The 16506-nt window shown below is 29.5% G+C and overlaps 1 protein-coding gene and 1 long non-coding RNA gene across 2 annotated transcripts; both read right to left on the bottom strand.

The window, feature by feature from the left end:
* Window positions 1-5218: 5218 nt before the first annotated feature.
* LOC112698233 (uncharacterized) lies at window positions 5219-6035 on the bottom strand. Its single transcript, XR_011861996.1, has 3 exons — window positions 5851-6035; window positions 5563-5612; window positions 5219-5448 (listed from the first exon to the last, which is right to left on the bottom strand). It is a non-coding gene; the product is annotated as an uncharacterized lncRNA (long non-coding RNA).
* Window positions 6036-7313: 1278 nt separating this feature from the next.
* On the bottom strand, window positions 7314-12486 carry LOC112696952 (uncharacterized). The gene is made up of 2 exons (XM_025749911.3): window positions 12291-12486; window positions 7314-7934 (listed from the first exon to the last, which is right to left on the bottom strand). Exons 1-2 carry the CDS (start codon window positions 12397-12399, stop codon window positions 7387-7389), a joined length of 657 nt encoding a protein of 218 aa, XP_025605696.1. The 5' UTR covers window positions 12400-12486; the 3' UTR covers window positions 7314-7386.
* Between the last annotated feature and the right edge of the window lie 4020 nt (window positions 12487-16506).

The following is a 16506-nucleotide window of genomic DNA, read 5'->3' as shown; positions in this document are numbered from 1 at the left end:
ATTAATGGCACTGCAGTCACGATTGTAATTTGTAATGGTTGGCAGGAGGACTCGGTTTACAATTTTTGGTGATATTATCTTTCTTCGAGCATGGAATTCCATTCCTTCCCATTACACTGTTTCCTATTTACCTTATTCTTTGATTTAAATATCTCCATGTTGCTCTCTGAATTCATCTCAAATTCCTTCTTTACTTCCATGCACTTCCTTATCGTTTCATTGCATGATGGCGAAGGTATAGTCTTTGTTATCGTGCGCATTCCGGCCACCGTCGCAGTCATGATAGCAATGCAAGTCACGATAAGAGCCAAGTAAAGTGAGTAGTTTTTGTTGGCCATTGTATTATTATTAACTTACTAATAGAAATAAAAATTAAGAATATTATTAACCAAGTGTGACAAAATTATCACGCCTAATACTGCTATTTATAATAAAATATTGACATATGTAGTGTATAAATTGTATATCAAATCTTATTATTAATTTAAGATACATTCTATTTTTATTTTAATAATTATGAAATTTGAATATAGTTACATGTAATTAACTGTTTTATGGATATGTATGTTTAGTGTCACCATTTCCGTGCTAGTTCTGGTCATTAGAATGAGATAATAATAATCGAAATTATCTTAATTAGTTACTAGAGATATCATATATACTCATTATTTTAGGAAATCAAATTCAAATTATTCTTTAATTCACGTATTTAATTTTACAGTAGATTAAAACTAATCTTGATTTATTATTAATAGTATAAAGAATATATATGTATTTTATCTTAATAACTTAGACAATAAGTAACAATCATTATTTGAAGAATAATAGATAAAATATTATCCACAATATATTATGGGAAACTACATACAAAATTATTTGATTGAGATTTAATATGATCTAAAATATATCTTATTAAGATTTGATATGATTTTAGATACGATAATACATTATTTTCTCATTCAATCTTCTATTATCTACAAATTTTGTAGCAAAATTTGGCCAATACAAGTATACAACACATCTTTTTTCCGTACTCTTCCGATGATCCTTTGTGCCACCATGTTATGTCGTTCACAATGGCAGCGTTGACATGAAAGTGCAGAAAAATTTCACATAAAAATATATAACATTTCGTATAAAGTATATCAAAATATAAAATTTACGTAAAATTAATAATTAAATAATTTAATAAATTTAATTAAATTATTATTAATAATTATAAATTTCACATAAAAATAACTAATTGTATATAATTTTTTACTATATCAAAAACCCTAAACTTTATAACAAATTAACGTATTATAATAATTAAGGATGTTATGGTTTTATATGACGGTCCTTTCTACTGTGTTTGTCTTTTAATGTGCCCAAATACGAGGAACAGGGTCTGTGTCTAGACAACAAAATCTCTATTGTGGCTAAGGACCCCATAACAACATTTTCAAGCCTTAAACTTTTTAAAAGCTAATTATTTAATTACATGTAAATCAAAATAAAATCTTCATTCGTGCTTAGCTTACGAACACAAAAAATTAAATTAATGTAGAATAGGTTGTCTAAACTCTAAAGTAGGAGATATGCCAAGGACGATTCGATGTCCGGTTTATCTTTACCCATCCATGTTAATTAGTTCTTCACCAAAAATTAAAATAAAATAAAATTCTTTTATTTTCTTTATTTAATTTTTCGACCAAAAAACAATCATTTTCTATTATTTGATTGGAATAAAAAAAATTGTCTTTCAACCCAAACTTAATCTTTTATAAATTCTATGTATAACCATTCATATATCTTTAGTCGAAAACATAAATTATGTTAGATAAACCGAATTTTAAATAATAAAATTTAGAGGTTAACAATTTAGTCAAGATCAAATAATACACCCATCACAATATTATTGGTAGACAAAGGGAGAGAATATTTCAGAAAAACATACATGGACAACATAATGTTGGTCATGTTTATTCACACATACACATAACTACTTTATAAAATTAATCTCTTAAATTAAATTCTCTATTATTATTATTATACAACGATGCCTAATATCTAAACACTAACTACTCTATATATATTCACTTCACTTCATTTCTTTCCCTTATTCACTTCACAAACACACATGGAAACTGAGTCACTATTGCCATCTAAGCCAACTTATTACGGCGGCATCAAGAGCTACTTGAGGAGGCGCTGCTACCAACGTGGCAGCTCCGGCAGCGGGGGAAGGAAACAAAGGTCATAAGGTGGTTGAAAAGAAGGCCTAGAAAGTATTATTGGAGGATAAGAACACTTCCAAAGGTTAGATGGGTAATTAGATCACCTTTAATTTGAAGATGTTGATTAAGCTTAAGAATGTTTATATGAACTTCATGTTAAGGTTAGCCGGCAACATAGGATCATTGAACACTCAGAATAATGTTGTGTTTGGTGGGAAAAGGATCCCAAAGCCTCGTCAATTTTCTATGCGTTTTTCTGGTGATGCTTTTGAGGCAAGGCTTATATATGAAATTTTCAAGACCTTGGTTGCTTTTCATGAGTTAAATCCCATGTAATAATTATCAATTTCTTTATTCTCTTCTTTCTTTTCTTTTCTTATTCTTCCAATTTTTTTAATTTATATGCAATTGCAGTTAATTTTATGTGAAGTTGATAGTTAAGAATTGTTAAATGATAATTTAATTAAATATGTTAAATTATTTAAAAGCTCTTAGCTACAATTTTACATGAAACTAATTGTCTGAATTTTCACCTTTATATATTATATTAGTTTATAAATAAGTCTAAACGTAATTACCTTTTATACTATTGTTTGAAAAATAATACCACAAGAATCCTTAGTTAGAATAGATTCTAATTCAGCATCTTTTGAGATTTTGAGAAGAGTTGCTCTTTTGTGTTTGGGGGAGTTATTGTCTATCGTTAGCCTCTAGTTTAATAGTTTAATGATCTAACCGGATTAAACTATAATTGAATCGATTTAATTAAATATAAAATAAAATTATTAAAAAATTAATATATAATTTTAAATTTTTAATTCAATAATTTTTAAAATTTTACAATTTTATCTAATGATTTAAAAAATTAAACAATCAACAACAATATTATTAACTCAAAAAATTAACTCAAAATGAATTATTTAATATTATTGAATGTTTTAACAATTTTCTAAGAAATCAAAATGATACAATGGTTTGTTTTCTTTTTGGATCTCCATATGGTTATGGTCCAATCCAATATTCATCCAATCCATCTATTTGCCATTTTGACCCATCAATTACCATACAATTTTTTCTATATCAACAATTCAAGAACAAATTAAAACAAGAAGCAGACAACAAATTACTATAATAGAGAGGAAGTTTACAAAAAGAAGATGTCTAACCTTAACCAACTCAATAGCAAATAGCTTTGACTATTAAACAATTTATTAAAACAAAGAGCTATGAAATAATAGGAATGTAAGTTATCGAATGAAATCGAAATTTATTGTAAAATCGAATCAAAATTTTTAACAATTGAATTAAAAATCAAAAAATTAATTTTTTTATTTTTTTAATTAAATCGATCGGTTCAATTTAGTTTTCAGTTGGCTTGGCAGAAATCAAATCGAACAGTAATACTTTTTTTTACTAGTTTACCCTTTAATCTAGTAACAAAATCTCCAAATCCCTAACTCTAACTCCATTTTAGCTTTCACGCAACCACAAGCCTACAACTCACATCCATCTTCCTCTTCCATGCCTGAGAGAATGAGAGCCTGAGAGCGTCGTGCCACTGTCCTCCAATCGCAAGTCGTCCATCGTCGCTTTCAAGGACATCGTCGCAACTGCAGCAGGCATCTCCATCGCAGGCGTAGCAGAGAGCTAGAGAGCGTTGTCGTCTAGTCCGCAGCGTCATCCAGTCCGCGCCGTCATCCAGTTCGCGCTGTCGCAGCCCCTAAACTGAGCACTTCTTCTGCGTTGCCGAGCAGCACTCTCTATCGCCGAGCAGTTCCTCTTCGTCACCAAATAGTTCTCTCTGTCACCGAGCAACAACTTTAGTCCGAGCCCTCTCCTGCAATTTACAATGTCTTCTTCTGAGGTTAGTAACTTAGTCGGGTTAAATATGATTTTGGTTCCTAAGGTATAAGATAAAAATATTTTTCGTTTCCAACCTTTTTTTTGTATACAAAATCATCCCTAAGGTTTAAAACTAAGTTTTAAAATTGTCCTTTTTACTTAAATATTAAAATTTTGGACCAAATTACCCATAACAAAAAATTATAAAAAAAAGATAGAGAGTGTTTCTGCTCCTGCAAAGGGAAAATTGAAGAAGGAGAAGGGAGAAGGGAAGAAGAAGATGTTCACGATCCACCTCTGCCTCTGCTTTCGCCGCCACCTCCATACGATTTTGGTCCTAAGGTAAGAACGATTTTAAAACCAAGTTAAACCTTGAGGACGATTTTATATGCAAAAAAAAAAGTTAAGGACAAAAGAAATTTTGGCTTATACCCTAGGGACCAAAATCGTATTTAATCCTAACTTAGTATATTCACAATTTTTTGTATAAAATTTGTTGTTGCTGCTGTCTGTTGAAAAAAACAAATTTTTTGAACGTTATAAGTTGATAATGGTAGAATCTTCGACCTCGTTATGGCTATAATTTTGTTGTTATTGCTGGTCTGTTAGAAACTTTTCAATTTTTTAAATGTTATAAATTGATAATGGTAGAATCTTCGATCTCATTGATTTCTTTGTTTTATTTTTGTAGAAATTGCACTAATCAGAGAAGATGATGATGAATTTGGTGTGGATTCAGATTAAGCATAGTGGCTGTTTTGGTTTTTATTTAGCTTTAAAGTGGCTGTTTCAGTTTTTATTTAGTTTTAAAGTATGTTTGTTTTTGTTGTTTGTTAGATATTTTTAATTGTCTTTATTTTTATGTTTAATTATTAGAACAACTTGAAATTGTATTAAATTTGAATGTGATATACTATTGTTATTTTAGTTTATTGACTATTTTAAACTTAATTTATGGTGATTAAAATTCTGATTATTAGCTTTTAAAAAATAAAAAAATCGATCGAATCAAATCGTTGTTAGTTTGGTTTGATCAAATCGTTGTTAGTTTGGTTTGATTTGGTTCAGTTCGATTGTCCTACAAATAGCAAATCAAATGGTTGATATTGTGAAAGAATTGAATAGGTCGGTTCAGTTGATTTCCCTATTAAACATTACTCTGACATAAAATGAATTTCATTCATAAACACCAGTACAAAGATAAATAATACAGATGTGTTGCTTCAACTATATAATTAAGAGTGCATTCTCAGTTTAAGTTAATCTGTTCAAAATTTTAACTGACATTAAACCAAAAACTGGCTCTAAAGTGTCTTCATCAGGTCCATGAACTTTGTTTGCTCCATCATCAGTCACTTCTTCATTACTTGTGTCATCATTATCTCCTGCACTGAAATGTTCATTGTACTGCTCATGTGTCCCATTGCTTTGGACCAACGAAAAGTAATTATAGAAATTAAATTAAAATTGAAGATCAGATATAATTTTTAATTTCCTCACTCACCTAAAACTAATTGCCCCATTCCTTATCCAAGTAGTGTCGATCTTAAAAACCTGGAAAATAAGCACAAAAAAGAATATATATACAACAACAATAATAAAAATTAACACAAAAAAACACGCAACTGAAGAAGTAGTAGATGAGTGCTTGTCAGAAAAGAGAAGACGGGAGAATAGCAGAGTCGTTCGCGTGGTGGTGATGGCCGAGCAGTGGAACGGAGGTAACGGTGAAGAGAAGACGGTCGAGCAAACACATTTGCGACGGCGAGGAGAATAGGGACGAGCAGCATACCTTCTAGCGACGCGAGGGGAGAAGAGGAGATGACGGGGTTGGGGCGATGGCTACTGCTGCTGGTTTCGCTGGAAGACCTTACGATTGGATTTTTCATTTTTGTGAGAGAGATGGGAAAGGGGGCTTCTCTGCTCGTTTTGTGTGTTTTTTTTTTTTTTTTTTTTTAAGGGGATCAAAACGACCATGTTTTGACGGGGATCAAAGAACCGGTTCTTTTAAAAATAGGACCGGTTTAGCCAGGTCATCGGTTACCTATCGGGTTAATCGGTTCTTGAACCGATTTTTTACATGTCGGTTTTAGACGTTAATCAGATAGATTCTTGATTAACCTAGTCGAATCGATCAATCCGGTCCGATTTTTAGAACCTTAATAAATAGTCAAGAACCAAAAAGGACATTTAATCATATTTTTTTATTATATTAAAAGTTTTTGAGAATTACTTTTATTAGACAGATTGCTCCAATAGTCATATTTTCAATATATTCATTAAACAAATAAATTTCTAAAAAAATTTATTATAAGATAATTAGATATAACAATTTATGGTCACAGGATAAATTAGTTGAATATGGTATTAATTATGAAAAAATATTTGATGTTGTTACTCGACTCACATTTATTCAAGCTCTCCTTGTCACCATGACAATTCTAAAATAGTTTCTCAATCGAGGAATGTGAAAAATAAAATTTTTAATAATAATTTAAAAAAGAAAATTTACATAAAATCAGACTTAGAATATCCTTGTTCTTCCAAAAAAATTTGTCTTTTTTGTATGACACGTTAAATCCTATATCATAAATCCTAAACTCTTAATTAAACACTCTCTTCGACAATAGTTTGAGAAGTTTAGCACCATTATTTGCAACATCGATTTACCTGTAATCCCATAAATATGCTCTATTTATTTGCAAGAATAACTAGAATGTTGTTCTTTTGCTATTATATGTTGATGATATAATTATTACTAGAGACAATATTATTGATATTATTGATCTTAAAGCCTCCCTTAACCACTATTTTAAGATAAAAGATCTCGAGTCCATCAGTTATTTTAGAGTCATAAAGTTATATCATCTGATGAAAATACTTAAACAAAATATGCTTCTAATCTTTTTGTTCGAGCAGAAATTATAGACAATCACACAAAATTTATTTCTCTCGAGTTTAATACTCGTTTTACTCCTATAAATGGTGTTGTTACGAATAATTTCACTCTCTCTATAGACAATTAGTCAAAAATCTTGTCTAATAATTACATGACCAAACATTATGTATCATATTTATGTTGTTAATCAAATTTTATTCTCCCATACTTTGTATTTATTTGTCATTGTATATTTTATATTTTAATATTTATTTTATGTAAATAATTAATTTAGCATATGATTTTTTATACACATAACATGGTTACAAATTAAATTTTCTTGCAAAACTTAAACCAAACAATATAATACAATAATATAACATCAACAACATTCTCCTTATTCACATAATTAAAATTTACACAAATGAAACCCCATTATTGTTTGTGCCTCTAATTATGAAAATAAGAATGAGCATGAGCCATGAAACTTTTGCTCATATCCGCAAGGTAACTTGCTACAACCAATATGACAATGATAACAAGCATGAATTTGAGTGCAACCTCTCTGGTCGTTTCAGGTGGTAACTCCTGATCAATAACATCATCTTTATTATTATAGTACCCTTTTTTTGTGTCACTAAAATTATTAATATCATAACTATCTTCTGCTTTGGATGTGGCTTCACTAACTTTATCTTCTTCTTCAAAGGTTACTTTCTCTTTACCTTTGTCTTTCTTTTTCTTCATGGCGGGTTCAAATTCTTCTTGTTCTTCTTCTTCTTCTTCTCGATAAGATTGAGGGATTTTCTTTGGCATTACTACGGTGAGAATGTTTTGCATGAAACTGCCATGAATGGCATCTTCGTTGCAAAAGGGTGGGAGTTTAATCTCTTTATTGAAACGCTTCCATTTTGTTCCATCCAATAAGGGACGCTCTCCACTTATAATCATCATTCGAAGGTGGTTTATCTGAATTCTTATTTGTTCTCTTTTAAAACCTGAAATTAAATACAAAATAAAATGCATGTGTTAAAGAATCCATAATATTTAAGAGATAATAAAAAATTAGTTCAATTCAAAAAATTTAAAGATATTGTGTTTAATATTTATTAATTATTGCTAAAATAATTATGCTATTTTAAATGTAATAAATATATAATTACAAATATTTTTGTTTATATAAAATTATAAAGTTTTATTAAATAAGATGATTTTAACTATTGTCTTTTTAATATTACCGTAAAAATTATATTGTATGGCAAATTAAACAATGAAATTGAATAATCGGCAATAGTAATAGTCAAAAGGGTTTAATTTCTATATATGATGTCAGTATAAGAAAAGGGTTTAGTTAATTAGATAAAATTTCATGACAATTTAAGATTCTTTTGTGCGCATTCGGTACATATAGCAATTAACACGAGAAAAGAGTTTTAATTTTATTAAGAAAGGAATTTTAACTCTTTCAAATATAAATTTGTAGTTTGAAGAACTAAGTGCACTAGTGAAATGAATTTTATTTTATTCTATTTTACTATTTTTATCCTTCTTTCATCATAGCTCACCATTTACAATATTCAACCATGGCATATAAATTAATAGATAAACATCTATTATCTATTATAACATAAGTAAAGGATAACCCAAAATATTTTTTATAGTGAATAAATGACATATAAATTTGTATGTTTCATATAAACTTGTTATGTAATTTATAACAATAACATAAAAAAATATTTATTTTAGACCTATATTTATACTATCATAGATACTAACATTTATATAATCAATTTAGCATTAATCTCATAATTTTACATATTAAATTATGTAACTTTACAAAAAAGCAGAAAAAATTAATTCATATCAATAGTTTAATTCTAATATTGCATATCTTATTTGGAGAATAAATTTTATTTTATGAAAATCTATCTATCTATCTATAATATATATATATATATATATATATATATATATATATCAAATAATGACACAATGAACACTTGACATATTAAATAACCTCTAATATTGTCACATAAACATTTTAGTGATATTATCATTTTATAATTTTTCTATCATCGTATTACTTTTTAATCTTCGTTCTTAGGTAGTATTTTGCCTTACATTTAATTTTTTTAATTTTTAATTTTATGTAGGTTATTTTATACTTTTAATAGTAATATTATTTTACTTTAATAGATATAAATTAGTTAATAAAACCTAATTCATTCTCTCTTTCTATTTTTACTTGTATTCATGTTTACTATATAATTTAATTACTAATATTTTGCACAATTATTTAAAAACTTTTGTTGATGATCACATTTTTATATTTTAGTTTCCTAAATAATTTGCTATAATGTATGAAATTCTTACAATGTTTTTAAGTTTTTTTTTTTTACTATTTTTGATCTAATTGTGTTTATCAATTATATATTGTCTTCGCTACTTATATATTACCTTTATTTTTAATAATTTATATTTTTTAATATTATTTAGTTATAATAATAATAATGTTAAAAAAATATGATGTCATGGTTCATGTATGTTATTTTCAATTATTAAAACATTATGTTCATATTTGCATTACATCTAATAGCTTTATTCTTGTAGTATAATATTTGAATTTGTTAAACATATGTATTAGGTGATCGATGAAGTCTTTCAAATACTAAAATGTATAATGTGTTTACAATTTTATTTAAATTTAATATTAACTTTAAAAAATTTTTTATTAAATAATTTTTTATGTATAAAAATTAAATAATTTTGGTTTCATGCAACGCGCGGATTTAAATAGAGTTATACCTCGTTAGAGATTCATTAGAGCTCTCATAATCAACATCAAGCAAAATATATATATATAAACACAATTTTTAGGTAATAAGGTTAAAAAACACGAAACACAAAAACCCAGTGCTAACTGGTGAAAGAAATTAAACCATGAACAAATAGAAGCAGTGGAGTCAAGAATTGATGAATAGGCATACTTGGAAGATTGATTAAATTCAAGTTTTGATAATAATTATTATAATTTATTTAGTTTTATCTTTCTCAATTCATTATTTTTAATTTGGTTGGTTTGTAGAGATTCTAGGTTCTCATTTACCATTCTGTTGGATGGAGATGAGATCTTTTGTCAAAAGAAGAAAAAAAAGGAAGCAAACATGGGAGAAGAAAAAGATCGTTGAGACAGGCTAAGGGAATATCTGGAAAACCAAGTTTTTAATTGATATAATTTTTATATTTCAATTTTGAATGTTATAGATTTTACATTGAGATTGTAAATCAGTTTTATTTTGGTTTAATTTAGTTTGGATATTAATGTGAGAATTAGAATACTACTCAAACAAAAATTATCGAAAATAATATTTTATTATGTTCGAAACCAAGTAAAATATTTTTTTTTTACAAAATTCAATTTTCAAAGTGTTTCAAATACACAAAATTAAATAAATTTAATGAAAAACGATAGTACGACTATGTTGACATGGGATATAAACATTTTATTATTGGCCTTATTTATGTATGTAATAATTCATTCTTTAAAAACAATCTATTATATATTACTGATTTTAAGGTCAAAATGTGCTACATGCATGTTACTCTTTCATTATAATTAAAATCAAATTTTTTTCTTTAAAATTAAAGAACTCTCCCCACTTTTCTCTTCCTTTCTCTATGTCTCTCATTTCTTCACTCATTCTATCTCTTTTATATATCTTATCATTATCATTATCAATGACTAAATTACGATTTTGAGAGTCAAAATATACAATATAACATTTTCTTATTGTATTTAAATTAAATTAAAATACTAAAATTGAAATATAGCTATATTATATATTATATTTATATATTTACTAACTAAAAAAATGTATCATATTACACACTCTTATTAAAATTTAGAATAAATATTTTTCTCTAAAATTAGTAAGCATCCTTCTTATATTTTCTTATCTATCTCTCTTTTTTTCTATTTTTCTCTATCCTTCCTACTCTATATATAATTTATAATTCATATTTTATATTAGTAATTTGATAAATCAAAATTTGTTATTAGATATTTTCATTATAATTAAAATAAAAAATTTTCTCAACTTTCAAAATTAACAAACTCCCTCTCTCATTCTTCTTCTTTATCTTTCTCTCTCTTTTCTCTCATTCTCTATTTTTCTCTATCTTTATGTTCTACAAAAATAAAATTAACAATATAATATAATTTAAATAAAAAATATTATTATATACATATGTTTTATTTAAATTTAAATTTTTATTGCTTATCTTTTTGATATATATTTTTACTTCTTTTCTTTTAAATATTTATTATATATAATTTAAAAAATACTAATGTTGTGATTAAAAGTTAGAATCAAGATTCAATTGTTTTTAAAAAAAATGAGTTAATTTTATAACTATCAATATAAATTTTTTTATGTTAATATCTAATTATATTTTTAATATATATAAAAATATTATTTTCAAATAGTAAGTATAAAATTAATTATTTTTATTTATGTAACAAACTTAATACCTAATCAAATATAAAAATATACACGTTAAATTCTTTTAAATTTTAGATAACGAATGTTAAGATTAAGTAAAAAAATTAAACTCTTTCATTTAAAAATAATAACTAAAAAGTTTATTATTTAATTTTGCTTAAGATTCTGGTTTTCTTAGACGACGGGGACTTTTAATTTGTCCATTAAAACCATTTTATAAAAGTCGTTTAATGCTATAAATTTTTCGTGTCATAATCTATAATATCAAAACCTACGTAATTTTAAAAGACTTATATTCCCGTAATAGTATTACGAGTAAAAATACTAGTCGTAGTCTAATTTTGCAAAAAAATTAAACTTATTTTAATTGATTGATAGAATAAAACACATCTTACAGTCATCGTATAATAAAATTCCTAAAATTTATACTAGAACTAATAATTAAATTTGGTTATATAGATTCAACAAGTCATTTAATTTTGGTTTAATTATTCTATTGTTCTTTATAATTTTGCAAAATTTTCAATTAGGTCGTTATATTTTTTTTTAAATTGGATCTCTGCACTAATTTTTTTTAATTAGGTCACTCTTAATAGTAATTGGCTTCATTGTATAGGAACTCAACTAAAAAAATGATGCAAAGACTCAAATAAAAGAAAAAAAAGTGTAAAAACTCAATTTAAAAAAAAAATTGGTACAGGATCAATTAAAAAGAAAAAAAAGTATAAAAACCTAATTGAAAATTTCGCGAAACTATAGAGATCAACAGAGTAATTAAACCTTTAATTTTCAAAAGACACGGACACATTGAAATTAAAGAAAAAGAGCATTAGATGGAACATAATTACGTGCCTGGAAGATGAAGTTCAATGGTGTCACGGGCCTCATCTATACGCAATTTGCATACAGGATCAAAATCCTCATAAACCCGATTAGTTGTATGTGTAAGCTTGGATTCCATCGGACGGGAGAGAGAGATATTGATATTTTTGGATTGAGTCTCTAAATGAATGAATTTCTTTCTTTTAATTTCATATAATATGATATGGGGAAATTTAATATTAGATTAGTCTACTTGAACAATGGGAAAAGAACTTTGAAGCTAAGGTTGCTTCAGTTTCTTGTTTAGTCATAGTCATGGACTGGAATATAATTATTCCTTGTTAACCTTTACAAGTAATATTTGTTTTGTTTTGTTTAGGTCTTTCATTGTTTTGAATATACCTTGCCTTGAATTGCTTCGTGCGCAAATATATTATAATGAGAATTTAGGAATGGAATGAATCATTTGCTTTTGTTCTATCCAAGAGAAACAAGGCATATATGCATTCTATAGAAGGAGCGGCAAGATCATATATAGCTACGGGTGGGCATGGTTTAAACTGGATCTACTTCAGAACCAGTTTTATGGTTTAGAAAATTAAATCAGAATCAAATTGAAGAGTAAAATCGATTTTAAATTGGTTTAAAAAAATAAAAACCAATTTTAAATTAGTTTTAAAATTTAAATTCGATTTTATTTATAAACTGGTTTTAAATTCGGTTTTACTTGTAAATCGATTTTAAATTTGATTTTTATAAAATCCAAATTTAAAATCTGATTTTTTTTATAAAATCCAGTTTTAAAACCAGATTTTTTAAACCAAAAATCCAGTTTTAAAACCAGTTTTTGAAAATCCCATACAGCTTACTGATTTTTACGGACAATTTGGATTTTTTTTGCCCACCCCTATATATAGCTAGTTAGACAATTATGAAAAATGCTACTTGTACTACAATAAAATTCAGCCTTTTAATCAGCTTTTAATATTATTTAATTATTTTTTAATTAAAACATATTCCTATTTTTTAGGATACACATTTATAATTAATGTAAAACCCGGTTAATTAACGACTAATTAACCCATAAATGAGAATTTATTCTAGAAAGCCTTAAATGTGATTTTTATGGCTAAATGTGATAGAGGAGACTGAGACGAGAATTTTGGTACCAATTTTATAGAATTCGGACCAAGATTGGACCCAACGGGCCAAACCGGGCTAACCGGACCCAAAGTGGGCCCTTGGCCCAACATAACTAAACCAAAACCCTAATTTTGAGCACTCTCTCTCCTCACACAACACTCAAACACGCTTAAAAGGGGGAAGAACACTCTCTCAAACTTCTATCTCTCACTTGATCTTCAAACCACCATAATTTTTGATCTAGAGCTTCGATTGCCGCACCGTTTGCGGCCACGCATTCACCGTGGAGAGCTCTACAAAACCCATACAATTAAACTTGAGGTAAGCCATGTTTTATACTTCGAATTTCCAGCCTTATTTTCGAGTTTCATGAGCAAAAATGTTGAGATTTTGGGCTCTTTGATGTTATAGGACCCAACTCTCTTGAAGGAGAAGGTTAATCTTGTCTCCTTAGACCTTGGGTGTGGTAAGATTCTCAATCCTAGTGTAATTTGTGGTTCTATGATGTTTGGGTTTTGAGATGTTGTGTATGGTTGTGATGATTGTGGCTTAGGTTATGTATGTATGAATATTGGAGCTTGATTGGTAATTTTGAAAAGCTTGAAAAGGGATTTGGTGGTGAAAAATCTGTTCTTGGAGGTGTTGAGACCTTGAGAGCTTGTGGAAAAGTGGTTTGGAAGTGCTCCAGTTGAGCTTGGGAAATCGGCTAAGGTATGGTCTCGGTTTCTCATATCTAATATGTAATGTGGTAGGAAATACTTAGGCTAGAGGCCCTAAGATAGGCATTGAATTGTTGATGTTGTTGAATGGTTGAAATATATGATGTGGTCATATATGTGATGATGATTATTGATGCCTTGATGGTATGATGTATGAGAAATATGCATGTTGTGATATATGCTTGATGATTGGTTATGGTTGAATTGTGGATTGAACCATGTTGATGGTGAGTATGATATTGATTGTGTACAATGATGATTTATGGGAATTGGTGTTGTTGAAAATTGGCATGAGGAAGAGTATGTGATATGTCAATGTGTTTGAGTTTGAGCCACTTGGGTGAAGTGGGTTAAAATGATGGGATAATGATTTTGTAAATTGTGGTAATGTGTCAACGTGTGGGTTGAGGAGGCTTGATGTTGAATTTGATATATTTTAATTGATTTCAAAGAAAAGGGATGAAATTGGCATGTTTTGATTGATTTTGAAAAGAGTTGAAAATGACTTGTTTTGAAAATGGCACTTTGTGGTTTTGTATGAAAAATATGGTTTTTGAGCATATTTTGATGGGACGTAACTTGGACTACAGATCTTTGTTTTATGCCAAATCTATTTAGAAATGAAATTGGATCCGGGATGTCCATGCCGTTCGAAGAACGGGTGAAAAACGATTTAAAATGAGAAAGTTATGTCTGTCGGAAGGTTGGGGTTGAATCTGTGAATTCTGCAGTTTTTAACTTAGAAAATTTTTAGCAGAATGACCCCCGCGCGTAGGCGCACTGGCGCGTACTCTCCGTTCTTCTCGAAAACGCCATCCACGCGTGTGCGTGATGTGCGCAGGCGCGCCAAATGTGCTGCACCCAATGCCCAGCCATTTTCCAGAGAGTTATGCTAGAACTGTGCCAGTTTTGTGCCTGGGACACGAGAGTACCCACGCGTACGCGTGGCTGACGCGTGCGTGTCGATTGGCTAATTTTCAATCCACACGTTATCGTGCATGACGCATACGCGTCGATAAGTTTTGTGGCCATCCACGCGTGCGCGTGTAGTGCGCGTACGCGTGGCCCTGTTTTCATCCCAAAATTGATTTTTGAGTTTTAAAAGCCAAATCTCATACTTCTAAGCCTCCGATCTCACTGGTGCACGAAATTGCAATCACACTTTTGCAATCCCGCACAACTAACCAGCAAGTGTACTGGGTCGTCCAAGTAATACCTTGCGTGAGCAAGGGTCGATCCCACAGAGATTGTCGGCTTGAAGCAAGCTATGGTTATCTTGTAAATCTTAGTCAGGATATCAGAAATTATTAGGATTGATTGTGAAAAGCAAAAGAACATGAAATGATTACTTGTTTTGTAGTAATGGAGAATAGGTTGAGGTTTGGAGATGCTCCATCTTCTGAATCTCTGCTTTCCTACTGTCTTCTTCTTCAAACACGCAAGTCTCCTTCCATGGCAAGCTGTATGTAGGGTTTCACCGTTGTCAATGGCTACCTCCCATCCTCTCATTGGAACGATTCCTAATGCCCTGTCACGGCACGGCATTCCATCTGTCGGTTCTCAATCAGGCCGGAATAGAATCCAGTGATTCTTTTGCGTCTGTCACTAACGCCCCGCCTTCAGGAGATTGAAGCACGTCACAGTCATTCAGTCATTGAATCCTACTCAGAATACCACAGACAAGGTTTAGACCTTCCGGATTCTCTTGAATGCCGCCATCAGTCTAGCTTATACCACGAAGATTCCGGTTAAAGAATCCAAGAGATAACTACTTAATCTAAGGTAGAACGGAGGTGGTTGTCAGTCACACGTTCATAGTTGAGAATGATTATGATTGTCACGGTTCATCACATTCATCCGGGTTAAGAACAAGTATTATCTTAGAATGGAAGCAAGCATGATTGAATGAGAAACAGTAGTAATTGCATTAATCCATCAAGACACAGCAGAGCTCCTCACCCCCAACCATGGGGTTTAGAGACTCATGCTGTGGAAGAAAACGTGTAAAAATGTCATAAGGTCATCAAAAGTTGCATAAGGTGCTGATACAATGTCAAAAGATCCTATAAATAGTAAACTAGTGTCCTAAGGTTTACAGAAATGAGTAAATGACAGAAAAATCCACTTCCGGGCCCACTTGGTGTGTGCTTGGGCTGAGCAATGAAGGAATTTCGTGTAGAGACCTTTTCTGGAGTTAAACGCCAGTTCTCATGCCAGTTTGGGCGTTTAACTCCAAATTTTATGCCAGTTCCGGCGTTTAACGCTGGAATTTCTGTAGGTGACTTTGAGCGCCGGTTTGGGCCATCAAATCTTGGGCAAAGTATGGACTATTATATATTGCTGGAAAGCCCAGGATGTCTACTTTCCAATGCCATTGAGAGCGC

Source organism: Arachis hypogaea, chromosome 6 (assembly GCF_003086295.3).
Source record: "Arachis hypogaea cultivar Tifrunner chromosome 6, arahy.Tifrunner.gnm2.J5K5, whole genome shotgun sequence".
Taxonomy (NCBI): Eukaryota; Viridiplantae; Streptophyta; class Magnoliopsida; order Fabales; family Fabaceae; genus Arachis; species Arachis hypogaea.
The sequence above is the reverse complement of the archived record's forward strand: the minus strand, read 5'-3'. Positions and strand labels throughout refer to the sequence as shown.

Coding starts and splice junctions, on each gene's coding strand:
- LOC112696952 (XM_025749911.3), bottom strand. CDS start 12,399: ATGGAATCCAAGCTTACACATACAACTAATCGGGTTTATGAGGATTTT. Junction 7,935..12,290: donor CATTGAACTTCATCTTCCAG/GCACGTAATTAT, acceptor ATTTAATTTCAG/GTTTTAAAAGAGAACAAATA.